This window comes from Rhipicephalus microplus, chromosome 6, assembly GCF_043290135.1.
Source record: "Rhipicephalus microplus isolate Deutch F79 chromosome 6, USDA_Rmic, whole genome shotgun sequence".
Classification (NCBI taxonomy): Eukaryota; Metazoa; Arthropoda; class Arachnida; order Ixodida; family Ixodidae; genus Rhipicephalus; species Rhipicephalus microplus.
Genome location: NC_134705.1, coordinates 29,896,089 through 29,918,347, shown reverse-complemented (window position 1 = coordinate 29,918,347; position 22,259 = coordinate 29,896,089). Strand labels below are relative to the sequence as shown.

General features: G+C 45.1%; 1 protein-coding gene across 2 annotated transcripts in view; it reads left to right on the top strand.

Moving 5' to 3' along the window:
- Positions 1-19,888: 19,888 nt before the first annotated feature.
- The window catches only part of brun (trafficking protein particle complex subunit brun), a 461,018-nt gene continuing 458,647 nt past the window's right edge, over positions 19,889-22,259 (top strand). The window contains exon 1 of one of the 2 annotated variants that reach the window (XM_075865888.1): positions 19,889-20,465. In XM_075865888.1, the coding sequence (XP_075722003.1) occupies positions 20,201-20,465 (265 nt within the window). In that variant the 5' untranslated portion in view covers positions 19,889-20,200. The remainder of the gene's footprint in view (positions 20,466-22,259) is intronic. The other variant, XM_037419219.2, reaches the window with a different exon arrangement.

The window sequence follows — 22,259 nt, the reverse complement described above, 5'->3', positions numbered from 1 at the left end:
GCAACTTTTGCCTAAGGGTTGATCTTCTTTATCGACGCAACTACCTTTCTGACGGTCGCAAGTGTCTCCTTGTGATACCCCGCCATCTTCGAGCTGCCATCTGCGAAGCTTTTCACGCGGACCCACAGTGCGCCCACGCAGGCCTCTTCAAGACATACGCTAGGCTTCGACTCAGATTTTATTGGCGTGGCATGTATAACTACGTGCGAAAATTCATTCGCTCGTGTGCTCAGTGCCAACGACAAAAGTTACCTCCCGGGCAAGTCTACCCGTCACAACCTCTTCCTTGTCCTAGTCGACGTTTTGATCGCGTCGGCATTGACATTTACGGACCACTACCATCAACTCTAGCTGGTAATAGCTGGATTATTGTTGCGATAGACCATCTGACACGCAATGCCGAAACAGCCGCGCTGCTGACTGCCACATCCCGTGACGTTGGAACGTTTCTGTTGCAACGTTTCATTCTGCGCCCCTCGCGAGCTCTTAAGTGACAGAGGCCATGCCTTCCTTTCTGACGCCTTGAAGGCATTACTCAACGAATGCCGAATCGTGCACCGCACAAGTACAGCGTACCACCCTCAAACAAATGGCATGACGGAGCGCTTCAACCGTACTCTTGGCAGTATGCTGTCGATGTACGTCGCCTCTGATCATTCAAATTGGGACCAAGTTCTCCCGTTCGTCACCTACGCGTATAATACTGCCGTACAAGCTACTACGGGGTTTTCGCCATACTTTCTTTTGTACGGACGAGAACCTTCAAATACAGTAGATACTATTCTTCCATATAAACCTTATGAGTCCGAAAGTACAACTCTGTCCGAAGCTGCCCGACATGATGAAGAATGCCGCCAGCTTGCCCGCTCTTTTTCTACCAAGGACCAGTGGCAGCAGCAATCCCGCCAGACTGGGAACCGTTCGGGTCCAAACTTTCCACCTGGTTCATTAGTATGGCTTCGGGCACCTGCTACCGCGCCTGGCCGCTCCGCAAAACTTCTTCCCAAATACATCGGGCCATACCGCGCTGTAGAGCAAACGTCACTCGTCAACTATATCGTGGAGCCCATCATCCCATCCACAGACCTACGCCACCGCGGCCGCGACACTGTCCACGTCTCTCGTCTCAAGCCATATTACGACCCATTAGTCATTTCTTCTCCCTAATCCGCCAGGATGGCGTCTTTTTGTGCGGAGGGTGATTGTAGTGAAGAAGAGGAGCTTCAGCGGCATTTCTCGGCGCATCAGGGGCATCGTCATCAGCATAAGCTCGTGCTGGCTGCGCTTGGCCGGACGCTGCTGACTGCTTCGCTTTCTGCGGTCTGCGCTGCAAATAAACCCCGTTACACAATAAACACACACACACGCACACACATGTAATGTATGTATATATATATATATATATATATATATATATATATATATATATATATATATATATATATATATATATATATATATATATAGTGGGAGTAATAATTCAATGGGCCAGTTAGTCTTCGTGAAGGTATGGGATATGGCACAACGGGAGCGTTGTCAACAAGGATAAATATATTTATTTCCCAACAGTTTCGTCAGTATAACTCATCCCCTGATGAAGGGAGGTCCCCTCCCGAAACTGTTGGGAAATAAATATATTTATCCTTGTTGACAACGCTCCCGTTGTGCCATATCCCATATATATATATATATATATATATTGAAGTTTATTTGTCCTGAAATTCTTTCTTACAGGATCGGGAGCAGAGGCTAAAGGTTATGTATCCTGACATGGGGCCTCTCCTCCGTAATACAGTTTGGCACGCAGGCCGCTCAATCTGTCGCATGTTTTCAGAAATACATATATAACACAACAAATAACACACAAAAATAAATAAATAACACAATAAATAAACCATAACACAACAAAATTTAGCATGGTCTTGTCACACTATTTTAGGGAAAACATTAGGAAAATCACTTTATCACAAAAGCGTCATCTGAAAAAAACTTCATTACAGAATGTAAAATAAAGCATAAGAAAAGAAACTACAACACATAACTCAAATTGATAGATAGGATGTAACAAATCAAGTACAGAATCTTTAATAAGCATACTCAATATCATGGTTCATTAGGATGGACTTGATGATGGTGTTTGAAGGTACGGAATTGAAATCTATGAGACCGTGTAAACGATTTAACATTGTGGGTATTTGATACTGAACGTGTTGCTTGCCATAACTTGTCCTTATTGCTGGGATTTTACGGCGTTGCTGACGCATAGTATAATGAGTGTTGTCAGGCGAGTTCTGAAGACACTGTGGCTTGTTTTGTTTAATCCACTGCAGAAGTTTGAAATGATATATATATATATATATATATATATATATATATATATATATATATATATATATATATATATATATATATATATATATATATATATATATATATATATATTAAAGCGACGCTTCCAGACAGCTATCAAACAGCACTATTTACAGGCGGCTAGACAAAGCGCCCACTGAGCAGCTCAAATCTGTCCTTATACGCACGCTAACTAGCCTCATTGAAAAGCAAAAAAAAAAATGCCAATTTGGCTATGCATACCCTCGTTCCACCAAGTGCAGTCGTGGGTCGCTTTTACCTCCTGCCAAAAATACATAAGTCAGGAAACCCTGGTCGACCCATCATTTCCGGCATCGGTACAGTTACGGAACTGATCTCCCGATTGGTAGATACAATAATTAACCGAATTCCGTCCTCTTTTCCATCGCACATCAAAGACACTAACCATTCCAACATCGTCGACTTGTCGACTTTTCGTCCAACATGGTCCAACATCGTCGACTTTTCGGTCCCCCCTTATTCACTCCTGGTTACCCTTGACGTAGCGCCCCTATATACGAACATTCCTCATGCAGATGGAATACGAGCAGTACTTCACTTATACGAGTCTGTCTGTGACAAAATAATTGACAGCTCGACTATGATGACCCTTTTAAAATTCGTCTTGGAATCTAATAACATTGAATTTGACGGAACTCATTACCTTCAACTTAATGGCACGTCGATGGGCACACCCATAGACCCTAATTATGCCAATATTTTCATGGGCATACTCGAAAATGAATTTTTGGCAAGCCGTTCGAAAAGAGGGAAAGAGACAAGATGAGCAACTACTGGAAAATGTTTATTCAGAAAGGCAAATGGAGATAGCTACTAAAGAATTTGATAAAGTAATCACTGAGGATAATAAAACAGTTTGGGCATACATGAATCTCATTAGACTGTTTGAGCTAGAGCTAGCTAAGGCACGTGACAAGTCACCCCGGAAAAGAAGACACAAACCCAAGAGTTGGTGGGATGAGAAGTTGAGAGAGCCATAGCAAAACGTTGGAAAGCCTCTAGGCAACACAGACATGCTAAGCAGCGGGGTGAAGCGGGGGGAACCGACCGATGATGTTGAAAGAAAATGGGACATTTTTCTTAGCTGTCAAGGGAACCATCCCTTCTGATCAATAAAAAGATTAGAAGAAAGGGAACTCAGTGGCTGCCAGAAGTACATAAAAAGGTTAGAAAAGCAGCTGCAAAATTTTGGAACCATCTAAACTCCCTAAGAAACGAGACAACCTTAGAACAGAGGTTTACAACTACAGCTCAAGGTGCTAGGCTACAAGGGGGCGAAGCTATTGAATATATAAGAAAAAGGGTGACAGGAAAAATTCAACGAAGAAGTGCCTTATGAACCACAATAGACAAGGATGGATCAAGTGGCGCAATGGCTTCTTTTTCACAACGAGAGTGGGAAAGGGCTGAGAAAAGGGTTCCTTGTAGTTCCATCAACAAGCCCCGATGGAATTCTGATCATACTGATAAAGACATTGGGTCCGAAGTCTAAACAGACTTTGAGAGAGGCAGTGAGCAAAACAATATATCGATGGTGAAGTCCTCGTTGGATGGAAACTTAGCAGCAGGAGCATGATCTATAAATGAAAGGGAACAAAGCTGACATAAACAACTACCGTCCTATAACAGTGACATCAGTGGTCTACAGGCTGGCAATGCAGATTATAAAGGAAAGACTGCAGGCATAGATAGAGGATGAGGGGGTGCTGTGGGAACTGCAGAATGGATTTCGAAAACACAGCAGATTGAAAGACGATCTGTTCTCACTGACGCAGTGCATCGAAATAGCAGAAAAGGAACACAGGCCCGTGTGGCTAGCATTATTGTATATCAAGGGAGCGTACAATAAGTGGTTCAAGAGGACTCGTGGGGTATACTGGACACACTGCGTGTGGAAGATGTAGTCACTAATATTTTAAAGGATATCTATAAAAGCAACAAGGTAGTTATAAAGTGGGAAAAAACAGGTATCCAAGCTCACAGAGGTAAAGCGGGGGCTTAGGCAACGGTGTCCCCTGTCACCCTTGTTATTCATAATGTACCTACAAGGATTAGAGGCCAAATTAGAGAGAAGTGGACTTGGCTTCAACCTCTCTTTCGTCAAACAAGGAAAACTCGTTGAACAGGCACTACCAGCATTGATGTACGCATATGATATAGTGCTAACGGCCGACAGCAAAGAAGATTTGCAAAGATTTATGGACATCTGCGGTAATGAGGGAGGTAGGTTAGATTTCAGATTCAGTGAGGAAAAATCAGCCATCATGAATTTTAATGATAATGAAGGTAGTGAGCTTAGGATACTGGAGGTCACGCGAGATATAACAGATAAATACAAATATCTAGGACTATGAATAAGCAGTGGGACCAAGTACCTAAAAGTACCTAAGGGAACACGAAATATACGTAACGACTAAAGGTAACAGGAATGCAGCAGTGATGAAAAACAATGCACTGTGGAATTACAATAGATATGATGTTGTGAGAGGAAAATGGAAAGGGGTCATGGTTCCTGGTCTGACGTTCAGCAATGCGGTCTTGTGCATGAGATCAGAAGTTCTAGCAAGATTAGAAATTAAGCAACGTGGAATAGGTAGGCTTGCTTTAGTAGCTCACGGGAATGCACCAAAACAGGGAGTACAAGGTGATATAGGATGGACATCATTTGAGGGCAAGGAAGCTAGCAGCAAGATAAAATTTGAGAAGCGATTGAGAGAAACGGGGGAGGAGCGTTGGGCTAGGAAGATTTTCAGCAACTTGTACATAAAGAATGTCGATACGAAATGGAGGAAGCGAACCAGAAAATTGACGGGCAAATACTTAGAAAACAGCAGGGACCCAACTCAAAACGAAATATAAGTTTAAAAAATGAAAAAAAAACGGAGACTGACATGTGGAGAATCGGCATGATTAAGAAGACCACACTAGAGATCTATCGAACTTTCAAGTAGGAAATTACGAAGGAAAGGATCTATGATAATACTCGGGGTAATTCTCTACTGTTTGAGGCCAGGACAGGAGCATTGCGAACCAAGACATATCGGGCCAAATACAACGGGGTACCACGGTATGCATTGCATGTGGAGAGGAGGAGCAAACTGCCGAACACTTGATAATGTTATGTAAAGGGATTCGCCCTTTATTTCAGGGTGATGGCACAAAGTTTTTCAAAGCACAGGGGTTTAGAAACAGGGAGGGCAAAATAGACTTTAAGCGGGTGGAATTAACTAGGAGGAAGTTATCTGATTGGTGGCTAAAGTCAAGGCACGAGGGAAAATTAAACCATTCACTGCAAAGTACCAGTCCTTACACTTCAGTATTTAAAGGAGGAAAAAAAAGATAAATCTACTTGGTGGTTCACTAAGTCTTACGGCTAGGTAGCGTTAGCCGCCGCCCGATCTAAAGGGTACTGCCACATCCATCCATCCATCCATCCATCCATCCATCCATCCATCCATCCATCCATCCATCCATCCATCCATCCATCCATCCATCCATCCATCCATCCATCCATCCATCCATCCATCCATCCATCCATTCATCCGTCCGTCCATCCGACTGTCCATTCATCCATCCATTCATCCATCCAATCGCTGAAATATAGTGAACTCAAATGTATATCAATGTTCACGTTTAAATCTATTCTAACGTTATCAGGAGCACTCGAAAATTTTTATAGTCCATTTATTTAACTTGAAATCGCAGGTGAACCAATTTCTACGCGTTTGCGAAGTGAGCAGAACTAAGGCCAAACTGGTGACAGAAGATGCAAAATAAACGTAGGTGAGCTGAAAAAAAAATGGCAGCCTATCCACGGAGTGAATAATGGAGAGCGGGACGAAGCATTCGTCCGTCCATTCGTTCTTGCTTCCGTCCATACGCCCGTCCATGCGTGCGTCTGTTGGTGCGTCCGTCCCTGCGTTCGTCCATGCATCCGCCCCGGCGTCCGTTCATGCGTCCATCCATGCATCTGTCTGTGTGTCGGTTCGTCCATCTATTCAACACTCCAAGTACCACCATCTCGCATCTTTTAATCATATATTCCCCATATAAGAGCACCGCCATCCAGCGGACATTCCAAGGACTAAACGAGAGGTGGCACACGCACACTTTCTTACGGCTTGCGCTTCGGGTCTACTTCCCACCTTTAACCACCTCGAGTTCATGGTATATAGTAGTTCAATGTATTAATGGCACTGCTGCCCAACGCTCGCTAAACCTTTTTAAAACCAAGGAGGTTACGCCCAGCGAGTATAACGTAGCAACCTTTTTCTGTCAGATAGTGCTCAATGTACATGCCAATGGCTGCTAATGGGAAATGAGAGACAGGAGAATTCGGCTTTTACTTTCTTACGGCTTGCGCTTCGTATCTACTTCCCACCTTTAACCAGCTCGAGTTCATGGTATGTACTAGTTCATTGTATTCATGGCACAGCGGCTCAACGCTCGCAAAACCTTTTTAAAACTGAGGAGGTTACACCCAGCGAGTATAACCTAGCAGCCCTTTCTTGTCAGATTGTGCTCAATGTACATGCCAATGGCTGCTAATGGAGATCACAGCGTGCACGTTAAAGGGGCCCTGCGACACTTTTTGAACAGCCCTATTTAGCACCGGAAAGCGTGTAAGGATGATTACTGAGACGAATGCAATAAGAATGATGGAAATTGGTGCACGGACAGTGAAGTTATGAGTCCTCAAAGTTCAAAACTCGAGCAGACGACGAGGAGAAGCATTCTCTTCCACATTTCACTCGCCTGCTGACGCAAAAGACCGCTTCCAGTCTCAGTGCGCGTCTCATGAAGACATTCCGGAAATGTCACCTCATGGTGGCCTTCACGCAATACCTCATTAACGCTCTTTTTTACGGCGTTGTTAGCATGGCTATATGAATCACGTGCATGGAGTAGAACCTCAGAAGACGCTCCCACGGTCACTGTGTAAAATACACACATACACTTTGGGCAAGGTTACTTCTCAGCTTGCATGCAAAACTTGTTTTACATCAATGACGGCGCCCACCGCCCGTCACATTGTTGGCTTGTGAAGAACATGGCATGCTTTTCCTTGTTTAGTTGCTAGGTGGCGTACCATAGCCTCATTCGTAGGCTTTGTTGTGTTCGTTGTTCTCCAAATACATTATTTTGAAACGGGAATGATTTCTTTCTAAGAAAGCATAAAAAGGTTTTTGTGGTTTTTAGCATTCACTCGTATGGCCTAGCTACCACCATATGTATATTGCTCGCTATTTCTTGCGTCCAGCCAATCAAAAGTGAACGGTGTTTGTCGTCACGTCACATAACATTACGTGACTTCACATAACAAAAATATCCGATGTGTGTCGCCGCAGTCTGAAACCAAGGTAGTTTGTCCCGTGAATTAAAATTATAACAACGTCGATTTCGCCGTTGCCATTTGCGCAACGATATCAGTGCATTCCAGAGCACCTGACGAACCAATAAAAAATACATGCTCAATTTGTGTCGCAGGGTCCCTTTAACTAAAAGCCGAACGCTCCTGTTTCCCATTCCCCCGTAGCAGCCATTGCCATGTACATTGAGCACTATCTTCTATTGTTCAACAACGCACAGAAGAAATATCTCACCGGTACCACCTTGGAGGTCAAAATGTTATACCTGTTACACACTACAATAGCTACGGGGGACGAACGAGTGTTGCTATAAAAAGTTTCGGCCCTAAAAATATTTTAATAGGTGTGCCGATAGAACACGGTGGAGGCGTAGCAAAAACTCATGATGTAGTAACCCTTACAAAAAAAGGCAGCATATCCACGGAGTGAATGATGGAGAGTAGGGCGAAGCATTCGTCCGTCCATTCGTTCTTGTTTCCGTCTGACCATGCGTCCGTCTGTGTGACCATCCATGCGTCCATCCACTCGTCCGTGCGGGCGTCCGTCCCTGCGTTCGTCCATGCATCCGCCCCTGCGTCCGTTCATGCGTCCATTCATGCATCTGTCTGTGTGTCCGTTCGTCCATCTATTCAACACTCCAAGTACCACCATCTCGCATCTTTTAATCATATATTCCCCATATAAAAGCACCGCCTTCCAGCGGACATTCCAATGACTAAACGAGAGGTGACACACGCACACTTTCTTACGGCTTGCGCTTCGGGTCTACTTCCCACCTTTAACCACCTCGAGTTCATGGTATATACTAGTTCACTGTATTAATGGCACTGCTGCCCAACGCTCGCTAAACCTTTTTTAAAACCAAGGAGTTTACGCCCAGCTAGTATAACGTAGCAACCTTTTTCTGTCAGATAGTGCTAAATGTACATGCCAATGACTGCTAATGGGAAATGAGAGACAGGAGAATTCGGCTTTTACTTTCTTCCGGCTTGCGCTTCCTATCTACTTCCCACCTTTAACCACCTCGAGTTCATGGTATATACTAGTTCATTATATTCATGGCACTGCGGCTCAACGCTCGCTGAACCTCTCTAAAACTAAAAAGGTTACACCCAGCGAGTATAACGTAGCAACCCTTTCTTGTCAGATAATGCTCAATGTACATGCCAATGGCTGCTAATGGGGATTGCAGCGTGCGCGTTAACTAAAAGCCGAATGCTCCTGTTTCTCATTTCCCCTTAGCAGCCATTAGCATGTACATTGAGCACTATCTTTTATTGTTCAACAACGCACGGAAGAAATCTCTCACCGGCACCACCTTGGTGGTCAAAATGTTATACTTGTTACACACTACAATGGCTACTGTTGGTGGCGGGGCGCCGAAATCTTGGCGCATACCTCTATCTCCCCATATACTGGGTCACTCTGGTTACTCTAGTTTGGGTTATTATGGATTACAACTGGGCTGAATGAGGTTTGTCTCGTCTGGTAAACCTGGCCAGGCGCGTCATAGAGTTTCCTAGAGGGAACTCTCTAGAGGGAACTCTGGCGCTAATGTCTATGGGAGCTGCAACGCACGGCGCTTCAGCGCAAATCTAGTAACGTTGCTTCAGCGAGCATGTGAATGATGGGTAGTACACACATTTGTCTAATTTTTGTACTTCTGGCCTGCTTCTGCCTCCGTACGTGTTCGTGTGACTCGGAGCTGTTTTTTCACAAAAAATAAATTAACAAATTTTCAGCGTTTGCGCTTAACAACCTTATTCTTTCAGGCTTATCATTTTGAATCGAGTCACCAAGTTCAAAAGGGTTTGTTTTTTTCCTTCAAAACAAAACCGTAACCAGCAATAAATGGAGCCGCAAGTACGAAGACTAGGCAAATGTGTGTACTACCCATCATTCTCATGGTCGCGCGCTGAACGATCGCAGCGCTACAGTGCCCTCTAGTTAATTTTGGGAAACTCTATGAGGCGCGTGGCATGTCGCGATCTTTGCGCCTACAGCGTGTGGAGTCGCCACCATCGAAACGATGATAGTGCACCGGGCGGCGTAGGTAAACGCAACTGAACGAAGCCTTTTTTTTTCGACGATTTTATTTGTAAGACTTCGGAATGGTAAGCATAAAATACCGTTCCTCATTTATTTCAGGCATTCGGAGTCATGCAAAGTGCGAACGCGTAGAAAATCAGAAAGTGACTCATTTTAGTTCGCTGTGCGGGAAAAAGGCGCGCAATTATGTGCCTGAAAGGCACGCAATTATGTTGATACCAATTACAGAAAGTTTACCGCATACTTTCAATGAGTTGTTGTGAAATCTTGAGCTACACAAGGGCAGGGACGTAAGCGGTATGCCTTTACTTACTGCAGCAAAGGTTTCATGCAGTGCGATGGATATATCAGCCAGCGCTGGACAGCTTCTGTGCTCCGGGCATCTGCGTTGGGGCTATGCGTAGTACGTATACCTTCTTTGCACATGAACGCTAATGCATGTATATTATTCACAGCTGTACGTGCTAAAATGATACTTACGTGGCCTTTATTTTGTGAAAACATCGATCTATTAGGTTGCAATAAAACAATTTATTGTTGCAAGCTTGTGGGACCAGCGTTGTCATTTCGCTCAGCCTGTATGCGGCTTCACAACTTACTAAAGTAAATATGCAAGATACTTATGAGCTTATGTTGCGCAGTTTTCTGCATTGCACTATGTGGAAATGATAGAAATTGAGAAAGGGGGCTGCTACAACGAGCGAGGCTCTGCCATGACGTAGAAGCAGATGACAACGATGTCGTCTGCTATGCAGAAGGCCAGCGGCCATATCGAAACACTATGGTGCTTTTGAAACCTATTTCATTTAACACGCAATTATAAATTATGCGAACAAAATTCCTAGTTATATATCGTTCAAAATATACTTATATGTATAAATTAACGAACCTTTTTCACTTATTAGTAAAATAGTCATTTTGCAATCTTTTACGATTCCCTACAGAACCCAGAATGCGCTACCGTCGCTTCTAAATTGCTGTACCCTTTGGTTCTATTACAGTGAACCAGAAGGTTAGTTCTATGGACAAGTCACTCCACTGCTACGGTGGCTGGAAGGAGAGGTGGCAGCATCGTCCCGGCCGCGCCTTGAAAGGAGGCGTGCTGGTATTTCACCTTGCCGTGGAGCGGCGCGCAAGTCGCCATCATGAGCATGATCTATAAATAAAAGGGGAGAAAGATGACATAAACAACTACCGTCCTTTAACAGTGACATCAGTGGTCTACAGGCTGGCGATGCAGATTATAAAGGAAAGACTGCAGGCGTGGATGGAGGATGAGGGGGTGCTGGGGGAACTCCAGAATGGATTTCGGAAACACAGGAGGTTGGAAGACAATCTGTTCTCACTGACGCAGCGCATCGAAATATCAGCAAAGGAACTTAGGCCCCTGTGGCTAGCATTTTTGGATATCAAGGCAGCGTATGATAGCGTGGTTCAAGAGGACTTGTGGGGATTACTAGACACACTGCGTGTGGAAGATGGAGTCACTAATCTTTTAAAGGAAATCTATAAATGTAACAATGTAGTTATAAAGTGAAAAAAAAACAGGTATTCAAGCCCACAAAGGTGAAACGGGGACTTAGGCAGGGGTGTCCACTGTCACCCTTGTTATTCATGATGTACCTACAAGGATTAGAGGCAAAATTAGAGGGAAGTGGGCTGGGCTTCAACCTCTCTTTAGTCAAACAAGGAAAAATTGATCAGGCACTACCAGTATAACTCTACGCAGATGATATAGTGCTTATGGCCGACAACAAGGAAGATTTGCAGAGATTGATGGACATCTGTTGTAATGAGGGAGATAGGTTAGAATTTAGATTCAGTAAGGAAAAATCAGCAATCATGATTTTTAATGAAAACGAAGGTAGTGAGCTTAGAATACAGGAGGTCACGCTAGAGATAACAGATAAATACAAATATCTGGGCGTATGGAAAAGCAACGGGACCGAGTACCTAAGGGAATTCACGGAATATACGTGACGACTAAAGGTAACAGGAATGTAGCAGTGATGAAAAATAGGGCACTGTGGAATTACAATAGGTATGATGTTGTGAGAGGATTATGTAAAGGGGTCATGGTTCATGGTAATAAGGGCTGCAGCGCGAGCACGAAGGTGCTAGAAGAAACAGACGAAGGGCGAGGCAAAGAAAGCAAAGAGGACAACACGAGCGCTGACTACCAACTGAATTTTATTATTCGCCGCACACATGATAATATATACAACAGGCAACCTTTTAACAGCAAACGTGAGCGACGTGACATATTCTGGGGAATGGTGTGATAGAAAGAAGGTACAATGATAAAATGGCTAACCCTTATCTAAGCGTGAAAAAAAAGAGCGCTATTTGTGGAGAACTGCGTTGTCAACGCAGAAGACATGACAGTCACCATTAGCAGCCGTCATTATCGCTTAGCCAAGTCGCCTGGCAACGCAGATACTATCACCTTATGGGCCGAACTTCTGGAGGACATATAAAAGCTGCAAGTGTGTTCATGCTGTCCCAATGCGTCAGCAGGCAGGCTCGTGGATAGGGACTACGTAGCGCTCACCGATACCCCAAAGTGCGGTCTCTGCTCGAAGCTCTGGCTGCAGCTGTGTTAACAGGTTTCATTAGAGGAACTCCAGAAGAAGCAGAGGGAAGACATGCTCGAGAAAATGGCCGCAAGCGTAGCTTTTCGACGGTCTAAGTTGCTAAAGAATGTGACTGACATGAAATTAAAAAAAGCTGAATACATAGCCAGACAAAAGCCACGAGATTGCGCCACATAGTTGTAATTTATTTTCAAGCCCGAAAAACACAAAAGCCACAAAAGAGGATGCCAGACATTGAAATTGGGTTTTTCGCGTCTAAAAATCTATTGCGAACGTACACCAACTAGCAATTAACCGACAGACTCGTATGTTATGCTACATATATCAAGCATTGTTTATTGTGGGCAGTTCAAAAAACCATAATTATACTGTATTTGCCTTACATCGCTAAATATTACGCAGTATTAAGTTTCTGTGGCAGCACAACAAATACCGATAATATATTTTTGGCAAAGCTTTTTCAGGACGGCCGCCACGGCGTCTTGCCAGGACGACTACGCGTTTTCGTCTGCTAGCGGAAGCTTGTTGCGCCGCCAGTGCCACCAAACCAGAAGCTGTCCTGGCGCCGTATGACGAGTAGTCTGGCGAGGGGAGTTTTGCAACTTAACTAGCCTAGAAACGTTGGCTGAAGCGCCGTGCGTTGCAGCTCCCGTAGACACTAGCGCCAGAGTTCCGTCTAGTAAGTATTGTGGGAAACTCTACGCTTCTAGCCATCATACCACTGCTGGAGTGTACTAGAATACGTTGAGTGGCGCGATCACCGGGCGCCGCCTACGCTTCCTGGCGAAGCCCGAACTGCGGAAAGTTAGCGTGGGGGCGCTGCGATTGAAGCGGCTTGGAGCCCTTCAATCGCAGCGGAAGAGAAAGCAGAAGATGACGCCAAGTGTAGACAGTGCGAGTTCGAGGAGAAAATGAAAAATATGATGGCGGTCCAGAGTGGGCTCATGGAGAAAATCGCAGAGCTGGAGAATGCATTGGCGAAGGAGCGAGAGAAAACGTCAGCCATGGAGGAAAGGCTCCGGGCAGCCGAGAAGGGCCTATCGAAGGTCGTGAAAGGGAACGAAGACGCAGGTGACGGCGGAAGCATTATGGCGACGACCCCCCGTGCGGGAGAGATGAGGGAAACAGGCATGACAAAGGCAGATACATTGGCCACAGGGCCCAGCTACCGGGAAGTAGTTTTGAGGGAGGGAGGGAGCAAACCAGCAGCCGTGACTCACGCTAGTCACCTAGTCAGCAGCCAGGTGCAGGTTTCAGAAGGAATGTCTGAACAGGTCATCATCGCCGGTGACTCAAATTTAGTCCGATGCGCAGCGGCAATCAAAGAAAGGGTGAAAGGCGACAAGAGAGTTGCGATAGGGACGTTCCCAGGACAAACGCTGGGGACAGTAATGAGTCAAGCGGGTGAACAACTCGCAGCTAAAGCTAACAATCGTAACCTCGTTGTAATTGCGGGAGGGTTAAATGACGTCCTGAAAAAAGAATCGTCAGGACTAGCGACGACCTTGGCGAAAGGGGTGGATGACATGCGCACCGTGTCCCCCCAGGTGCAAATTGTAGTATGCACAGTACCGGAAGTACCAGTACGCAACGTCAACCTGCAAAGAGCGGTTGTCGACGCAAACAAAGAGATATGGCGAATTAGTCGAGAGAAGGGTTTCGAGGTAGTGGATTTAAACAGGGAAGTGCACAGGTGGGGTGGATTCTAAAGAGACAAGATTCATTTCGATAAGAGGCTTGGACACGAGGTGGGCTGGCGACTGGCAGGACGCGCAGTAGCTTTTTTGGGGGGCTCACGGGCCCTTCGGAGTCCGGGGTAGCTCGTAACAGGGAAAACAACCAGGAGGACGCTTTGACAGGTAGAATTGCGAAAAACCAGAAAAAAGGTAAAAGAAAAAGGAAAAAGGCGCGTGTTGCAATTAGTTACATAAACATGCAGGGTGGCAGAAAGAAGGCAAAATGGTTAGAGATTGAGGAGCAGTTAAACAAAGAACAGATAGGCGTGTATGCGGTTACAGAAACACACCTTAGAGACTTGGAAGAGCCACCACATATTAAAAATTATGTTTGGGAAGGGTGTAACAGGACCATATCGGAAAGGAAAGGTGGGGGTGTAGGAATGCTAATTCACCGCGGAGCCAAATGGGTTAGAGTGAAACAGACGTGTTCAGAGCACCTCTGGGTTCTGGGCACAGTAGGTGGAAGGGAAACGTGGCTAGGGGTAGCCTACTTGTGGACGGGGAATAACTGCAGAGAAAAGAATCAGGAGATAGTGGATTGCATGAGTGCGGATATTAAGGAATTTGGTAATGGAGCCGAAATCATCCTTCTAGGGGACATGAATGCCCACATACATGACCTTGACGGATATTCAGACACCAATGGGAAGTTATTACTAGATCTTTGCGAGCAACATAGTCTGGAGATAGTTAACACGGGGCCTAAATGTGACGGCCAGATCACATGGGAAGTCGGAAACAAGCAATCAAGTATTGATTATTGTCTCATGACTGAAGGAATTTACCACAAACTGACAGAAATGAGGATAGACGAGGAAGGCATTAACAGCTTGGGTAGTGATCATAAACGAATAACATTACAAATGGGATACGAAACTGAAAATATGAGCATGGAATCAAAGTCTGGCAGCTCGTATTTAAATGACAAACAAATAATAAATATAGCCGCAAGAGTCGAGGAAGAAGTAGGCGAAATACCAGGCAAGGACTGGGAGTATAGTGAGCTGTTACATCTAATGACGAAGGAGATAGGGAAAGAGAAGAAAACTGTTTGCTGGAAAGGAAAAAGGAAGCCAAAAAGTTGGTGGAACAAGGAAATCCGGGAGGCGATCGAGAAGCGACGCGAAGCATCACGGGAGCATAGAAAGGCAAAAAAGGAGAAGCGGCCGCAGGACGAAGTAAAAAAAATATGGGAAATATATTTAGAGAAAAAATCCCTTGTACAGAAATTGGTAGAGGCAAAAATTAAAGGTGAAAGTGAACGCTGGATGACAGAGATACACGAAAAAAAGGAGGCCGCGCCTAGGATTTTTTGGAGCCACATAAAGGCGCTAGGTAGGAAGTCTGTCACAACGCAACAACATATTCTAGATGAAGGAGGAAATCAATTGGAAGGGTACGAAGCGCTAGGTTACATCCAAAAGGTAACAGCCGATTCGTTTCAAAAGAGCGTCCAGGGGATCTCCCCGGTGAGTAAAAGTGTGGCGGAGAAAGCAACAGAGGAAGAGCTAGTACTTGATAATTTCAACTGGAAAAAGGCCGAAGGAAAAATTCCAAAGCGCACTGCCGCGGGTTTAGATGGGATTCCCGTTAGCCTCATTAACGAACTAGGACATAACACTAAAGAAGCATTGTTAAAAGCAGTAGAAAAAAGCTTAAAGGACGGACAAATACCGGACAGTTGGCGACAAAGTAGAATGAACTTAATCTATAAAGGCAAGGGAGAAAAGGACAAGATTCGCTCGTATAGACCACTAACCATTACATCGGTACTATACAGGTTGGCGATGCAAGCAGTAAAAATGAAAATAGAAACATGGGCCGAACATAACGATATTTTGGGAGAACTTCAGAACGGATTTCGAGTCGACAGGCGGTTAGACGATAACCTGTTTGTTCTCACTCAGTGTATAGAAATATCTAAAATAGAGAATAGGCCCTTGTACGTGGCTTTTCTAGACATCACTGGGGCATACGACAACGTTAATCAGGAAATTTTGTGGGATATATTGAAAGGAATGGGCATGGGTGACGACTGTATACAGCTTTTGAGGGAGATATACCGAGAAAATACAGTTTGCATAGAGTGGGAAGGAATGCGTAGCAAAGAGAACGTTGAGGTTAGCAGGGGTCTGAGACAGGGATGTCCTTTGTCCCCGCTGTTATTCATGCTGTACATGGTGAGTATGGAAAAAGCGCTAGAAGGTAGCAACATTGGTTTTAATCTGTCACACAAACAGGGCGGCATGATGATTGAGCAGAAGCTTCCAGGTTTATTTTATGCGGACGATATCGTCTTATTTGCGGACAGTCGAGATGATATACAGCAGCTGGCGAATATATGCGGAAGGGAAGGTGAAGCTCTTGGACTAGGATTCAGTGTAACGAAGTGTGGATTGATGGTATTCAATGATCCCTGTGATCAGACGGTGTCCATACAAGGCCAAGAAATACCGAGGGTAAGTGAATACAAGTACCTTGGAGTATGGGTGAATGAGAGTGATAGATACATGGAGGTACAGGAAAAAGCCTCGGCAGCAAAAGGAAAGAGGAATGCGGCAATAATGAAGCACAGAGCATTGTGGGGATACAATAGGTATGAGGTGCTTCGAGGTCTGTGGAAGGGTGTAATGGTTCCAGGGCTTACTTTTGGGAACTCAGTGGTGTGCATGAGGGCAGAGGTGCAATCGGGAATGGATGTAAATCAAAGGACTGTGGGACGCCTCGCGTTGGGTGCTCACGGGAAGACGACAAACGAGGCTGTAAAGGGCGATATGGGGTGGGCAGGTTTTGAGGCGAGGGAAGCGCAGAGCAAAATAAGGTTCGAAGAAAGGCTAAGAAATATGAAGGAGAGTAGATGGGCAGAGAAGGTGTTCCGTTATTTGTATAGGAAGAGCGTGGACACACAGTGGAGAAAAAGAACTAGAAGACTCACTAGTAAATATACGGCTGGTATGGTGAGCCATATGTCAACAAAGAGCGTTAAGGGAAAAGTCAGGGAGGCGGAGAGGATTTACTGGATGGCAGCTATGGAGAAAAAACCGGCTTTGAGTAACTACCGAAAGGGCAAAAATGAAATAAGGAGGGAGGCATTTTACGATAATTCAAGGGGAAGCGCTTTACTGTTTGAAGCGAGATCGGGTTGCCTTAGAACGCGTAGTTATAAAGCAAGATTCAGTAAAGAAGAAGAACAATGTACATGCTGCGGGAAAGATAAGGAAACGGCGGAGCATGTTCTGATTGAATGTGGAGATATCCACCCAGGTGTACGGTTGGGCACGAGCCTACAGGAAGCCTTGGGTTTTAGGGACAACAATGGAAAGCTGAACACACCCGCGATTGAAATAAGTAAGAGACGGTTAGAGTATTGGTGGCAGAAAATTAGAGAGAAAGGACAAAAATAAATATTGGAAAAATAAAATATGGACAGTGTGCCGTAAATGGCAGAGAACTTAAGCTGAAAATTTACCTTTTTTTCCATTAAGATAGAATTTATCGAAGTAGAGGCATTAGGCCAACATAAAAAAAGAAAAAAGGTTTTTTTTTGTCGAGCCTGGTGGCATACTTGTCACCACACCGTTATAAAGGGGACGCTCATAGCATCCATCCATCCATCCATCCTTGGAAATTTCCTCCGCGTCCGCCGCCGGGCCATTGCAATTTGCAGCGAAGGCAACGGGGACTGCGTGTTCTCATCAAACTGATGACCTCCAGATTCAAGTCCGAGGCTCTTTGGCCGCACTCAAGTGGTAGTTCTGCGCTCTCCAGTTTTCTAGACTACATTGACAAGTGGGAGCAGCATGTCGGCAAGGGCGTCGGGTTCCTTAGCAAGCAGACAGCTACTGGCCAGAGGGTTACGCTGTCCAGTGTGCTTTCTTTACTGAACTATGTTACCACAGAACTAAGCTACAGGTATTTGATGACGAGTAACCTAAGCCAAGATCCACTCGAGAACTTGTTTGGAGTTGTGTGGCAGTCGTCGGGCTGTAATGACCATCCGACCCCAGAGCAGTTCTTAATTGCTGTCAACTGCCTGAGCTACTATAGCCTAGCTAAGCCAGTGCACGGTGCGAGCGTTACACCATTGGTGCTTACATCACTGCTCGACACTGGAGATGCACACTTGGCAGATGCAACAAGCCTGCAGCAAACAATTGATGACCACATCGCTCAAGGAGATCTTGACGTGATAGAAAGCGCTGCCTGCCATGACAGTATTGCTGCCCCAACTGAGCATTACAGCCGTGTGGGAAAAAAAGTGACTCTCGCCTAGCATATTACATGGCTGGATATGTTGCTAGAAAGTGTGTGCAGAAGTCAGGATGCACTGCTTGTCGTACTTCACTGCGTGTTCCAGCTTCAGAAGGGAAGGAACATGAGTGTTCGGCCTTTACGAACTTTTGCGACAAAGGTGGTTTGTTGTACCCGTCTAAGGAGCTGTTTGACTTCGTTAGCTATTTAGAAGACATATTTACAGACTGCTTCAGCACTAATGAACTGCGCAGTGATAGCATTTTAGATGTGCTGCATCTGATCAGGGTTGAAGGGAGACCCTTTGGCTGTGCTTAACATGCAAAAGCAGTGAAGTCTCATGTGGTAAAATTTTATGTTGTCACTCGATTGCACATTTTGGTTAAAGGGATCAATAGAGCTAAGGAAGAACGGCGCAGGAGGCTGCAGCCCCTAAAGCTCCGTAGGTGCGTGTAGGATTCCCGTACAGCTGAGTGCTCCACTCGTCCTGTTACATACCTGTAACAGTTTTCTTTGTACATAGTATTTACAGTGATTTTTTTGTACTTTGAAGTTTATCTGTGTACATAGCCAGTGTAACAGTGATACTTCTTTGTATATATGTAAAGCAATAAGTTTTAAGCATCTTTATTTTTATTTTGTTTTCCTTTAAAATCTATCTTTATGCATAGTTTGTGTGACTGATATTTCTTTGTATATAGCAGCCGGTTTTAAACATCTTTATTTTTATTTTGTCGTGTCTGTAAACACATTTAATATGCTGTTGACAGGTGGAAAAAAACCGCGTTGGTTTATGCCTGGCTTTATCCTTTGGCTAAATTACAGCTGCTTGTTTCTACACATTAAACGATATTTGTATATTTGCTGCTGATCCAATAAAAAGCTAAGGGATGCAGACATCGCTGTTGTCCTTTTAATATGGGTGTAAGAAAAAGCAGTTTTCTATTAGTATCGTTATTTAAAGCATTCCTTCCCGTAGCCGAGGCGTTGTGACAAAAGCACACGTGTAGCTTTCGCTCACGACATTCATTCCAATTTGAACTGCTATTTACAGCTTCGCTTTACTGCGGCCATGCACAATGAGACGGACAGCACGCGGACTTGACAGTTTCTCTCAATCGATAAAAAGACTAAAAAAAAAAAAAACGGAATCGCGAAGAACCTACGCAAGGGGCGCATTCGCGCGTCACCGTAGCAGACGCTCAGAGCCGCGAAACCAGTGCAGCAACATTTATGGGCAATATTATGAGGCGAAAGCCTGATTATCGTGTGGAAACACCATTTTTAATGCTACTCTGACAGTATAAATCTATAGCCGTACACCGGTAAGAAACTGGCCGTCGCACGTGTCGCCAAAGGCGCAGAAGCCCGGCAACGCACGACCGCGCGAGCGATGCGCGACCAAGCCGGATTGCTGGTAGCGCCCTCTATCGCAACTGCGTACGGAGCTTCAGAAAAACAGCGGTGGTCGCGCCACTCGACTTATTCTAGTACACTCTACCACTGCCCTGGCTTTCAGCCGACGCGTTTTTATCGCCCAGGCAACCGCACCAGCACCTCCTTGGCAGGCATGCCACAGAACACCTACCAGCGCACGCTAAACCAAAGCGGTAGGTGTTCTGTCGACACGTGCAGAGTGTGGCGTTGCCGTTGCCCCGCCTGGTAGGTGTTCTCTGCGTGTACTGTGTTGCACCCATCCACCAATAGTTATGTGGTTACACCACAGCGCAGTCGACAGTTCAGTAGTTCGCTCCGCCTACCTGCTAGGTGCCGTGTTTTTCTCTCATGCCTACTGTGCCCACTGACTATGAGCGCTTCTATCGTGGACTTCGACGCTCGGCTTGAGGACCACCAGTGCCTGCTGGTGCTGGTGCAGCCATTGTCGGCGCCCAGCAGTGAGCTGTGGGAGAGCGCCCTCGAGCACATCAAACGCGTCCGCTTCACGCGCCTCAGTGAGCAGCCTGAGGGAAGCCGCAATGTGTGGCTGAGGTACTCGACCAGCTACCCGGCTGACGGAAGCCTCTGGGGAGACTTCCAAGCCCACCGGCGCGTCCTGGGAGTGCTCAGCATCGGTGTGTATCCTCGGTGCTGTCAAATGAGTGGTAGTAACACTAGATATGGTTTGCAAGTTCCGCATTTGCGGCCTAGGGAAGATCGTACTTTTTTTTTTCAATTAAATGTATATAAGGAGAGGTTGCTGTCAGTGCGTGGCGCCGGCTACACCTCTTGCACAAAAGTCGACATCGCATATTTGGTAGCAAACACAAGGCTATACATAGATCAACACTTACGTAACGAGGTCACGTTTTTCAATACTGGAATTTGTCCACATCACACAGAGTTTGTAAAAAAAAAAAGTAATCACGCCAGGTTAAGTGTCCACACTAAACATGAAAGTTCACTAAAATGTCATCGATCCTTGTTGGCCTATCCCGTGTGTCCCACAGTGGTAAAGGGGAAAAGAGGTCCTTTCTTCCTGGCCGCGTTTATTAAGAGCCGTAGTTAGCAGAATAGGACACACATATGGCACCCATAGCTTTCTGCTGACTAGCGATGAACCTCCTACTTGTGGTAGATGTGGCGAGAAGCTAACCGTCCTCCTGGAGTGTCCGGAAGCTGAAAGAGAAAGAAATATTTTTCTTCAGCATACCGCTATCATCTTTCTTTACACCCCATTATGTTTCTAGGCAAAGAGCCGCTTTTTGATGCAAAATCAGTCCTAAGCTTTCTAAAAGATGTCGTATTGAATGTTTTTAGCCCAGCAAGCTCATAGCGCGTCCTCTGTTGCTGCTGTGATAGCAGCTTTCAATGAGCCCAGGCCTCCACGCCCTTGTTTTAAGGGCTCTGCCAAGGCACGAGGGCTCCAGGCCTAGTTTTTATTTCATATACGTATCATTTTTAATGAATTTTATGTCTCCATAGCTCACATAATTTGTCATTGCTGTAATTTTAGTCTATGTATATTCTACGCACCTACAGCGACTGTTTTTAGGCCCATTTACAGCCACGTCACATCTGTTTTATCCACACTGCATAACGCACAGTTCATTATCATCGCTTTGGCGCTCTTTGGCCACATCTGGCCCTTGCGCCAATAAACTCTATTAATCAATCAAATCAGCGGCTGCATTTTGTTCTACATATGTTGTTTAGTGCTGGAGTGTCTTTGCTCAGCGAACTGCCAAATCACAGCAGTGTCACTTGCCTTGTGCTCCTCACTCTCGAAGTCCTCCCGACGCCGGCTGTGCGGAACCTCCAGGTGGACACGAGAGCGTTCGCTCGCCACCACAGTTTGGGAGATGCATGACGTCCTTGGTTGTACTCTTCCATAGGAATGTGCATTATGCATGAAATAACTGCGCAATTTGTTTGTCATCTCATCACTGTTGATGTCAAGCACAGACCAGTGTGCCAAGCAGTCACTCTTAGTCGCAGGGCGATCTGATCGATCCGGCTAAAATATTGTGATCGTGATTTGCTTCTTTACGCATGCTGAAGAGTGATTCCAATCACTGATGAGCAATGTGGTCAGAAAGTGTAGTGGCTTTAATTGTGATGTACAGTGCACTGTGTAACTCCAGTATTACTAATGCGAACTAACAGACTATAATGCCAGGAAAAGTAGGAAAAGGAAATGCACACTATGCAACTGTACAAATCGAACACAACTTATGGATGTCTCAAGGGTAATAACTTGGTAAAGTTTTAAAGGTAACACACTTGGGCACATGAATTATATCAGTTTATAAAAATTAAAATGATGATTGATGTCATGAAAATGTAGTTGCTCACAGAATCTGTTTTGGGAATGTATTTTGGTTTGCAAAAGCACTGATCACATTAGGAAGGTCATTGAAATCGCTTGT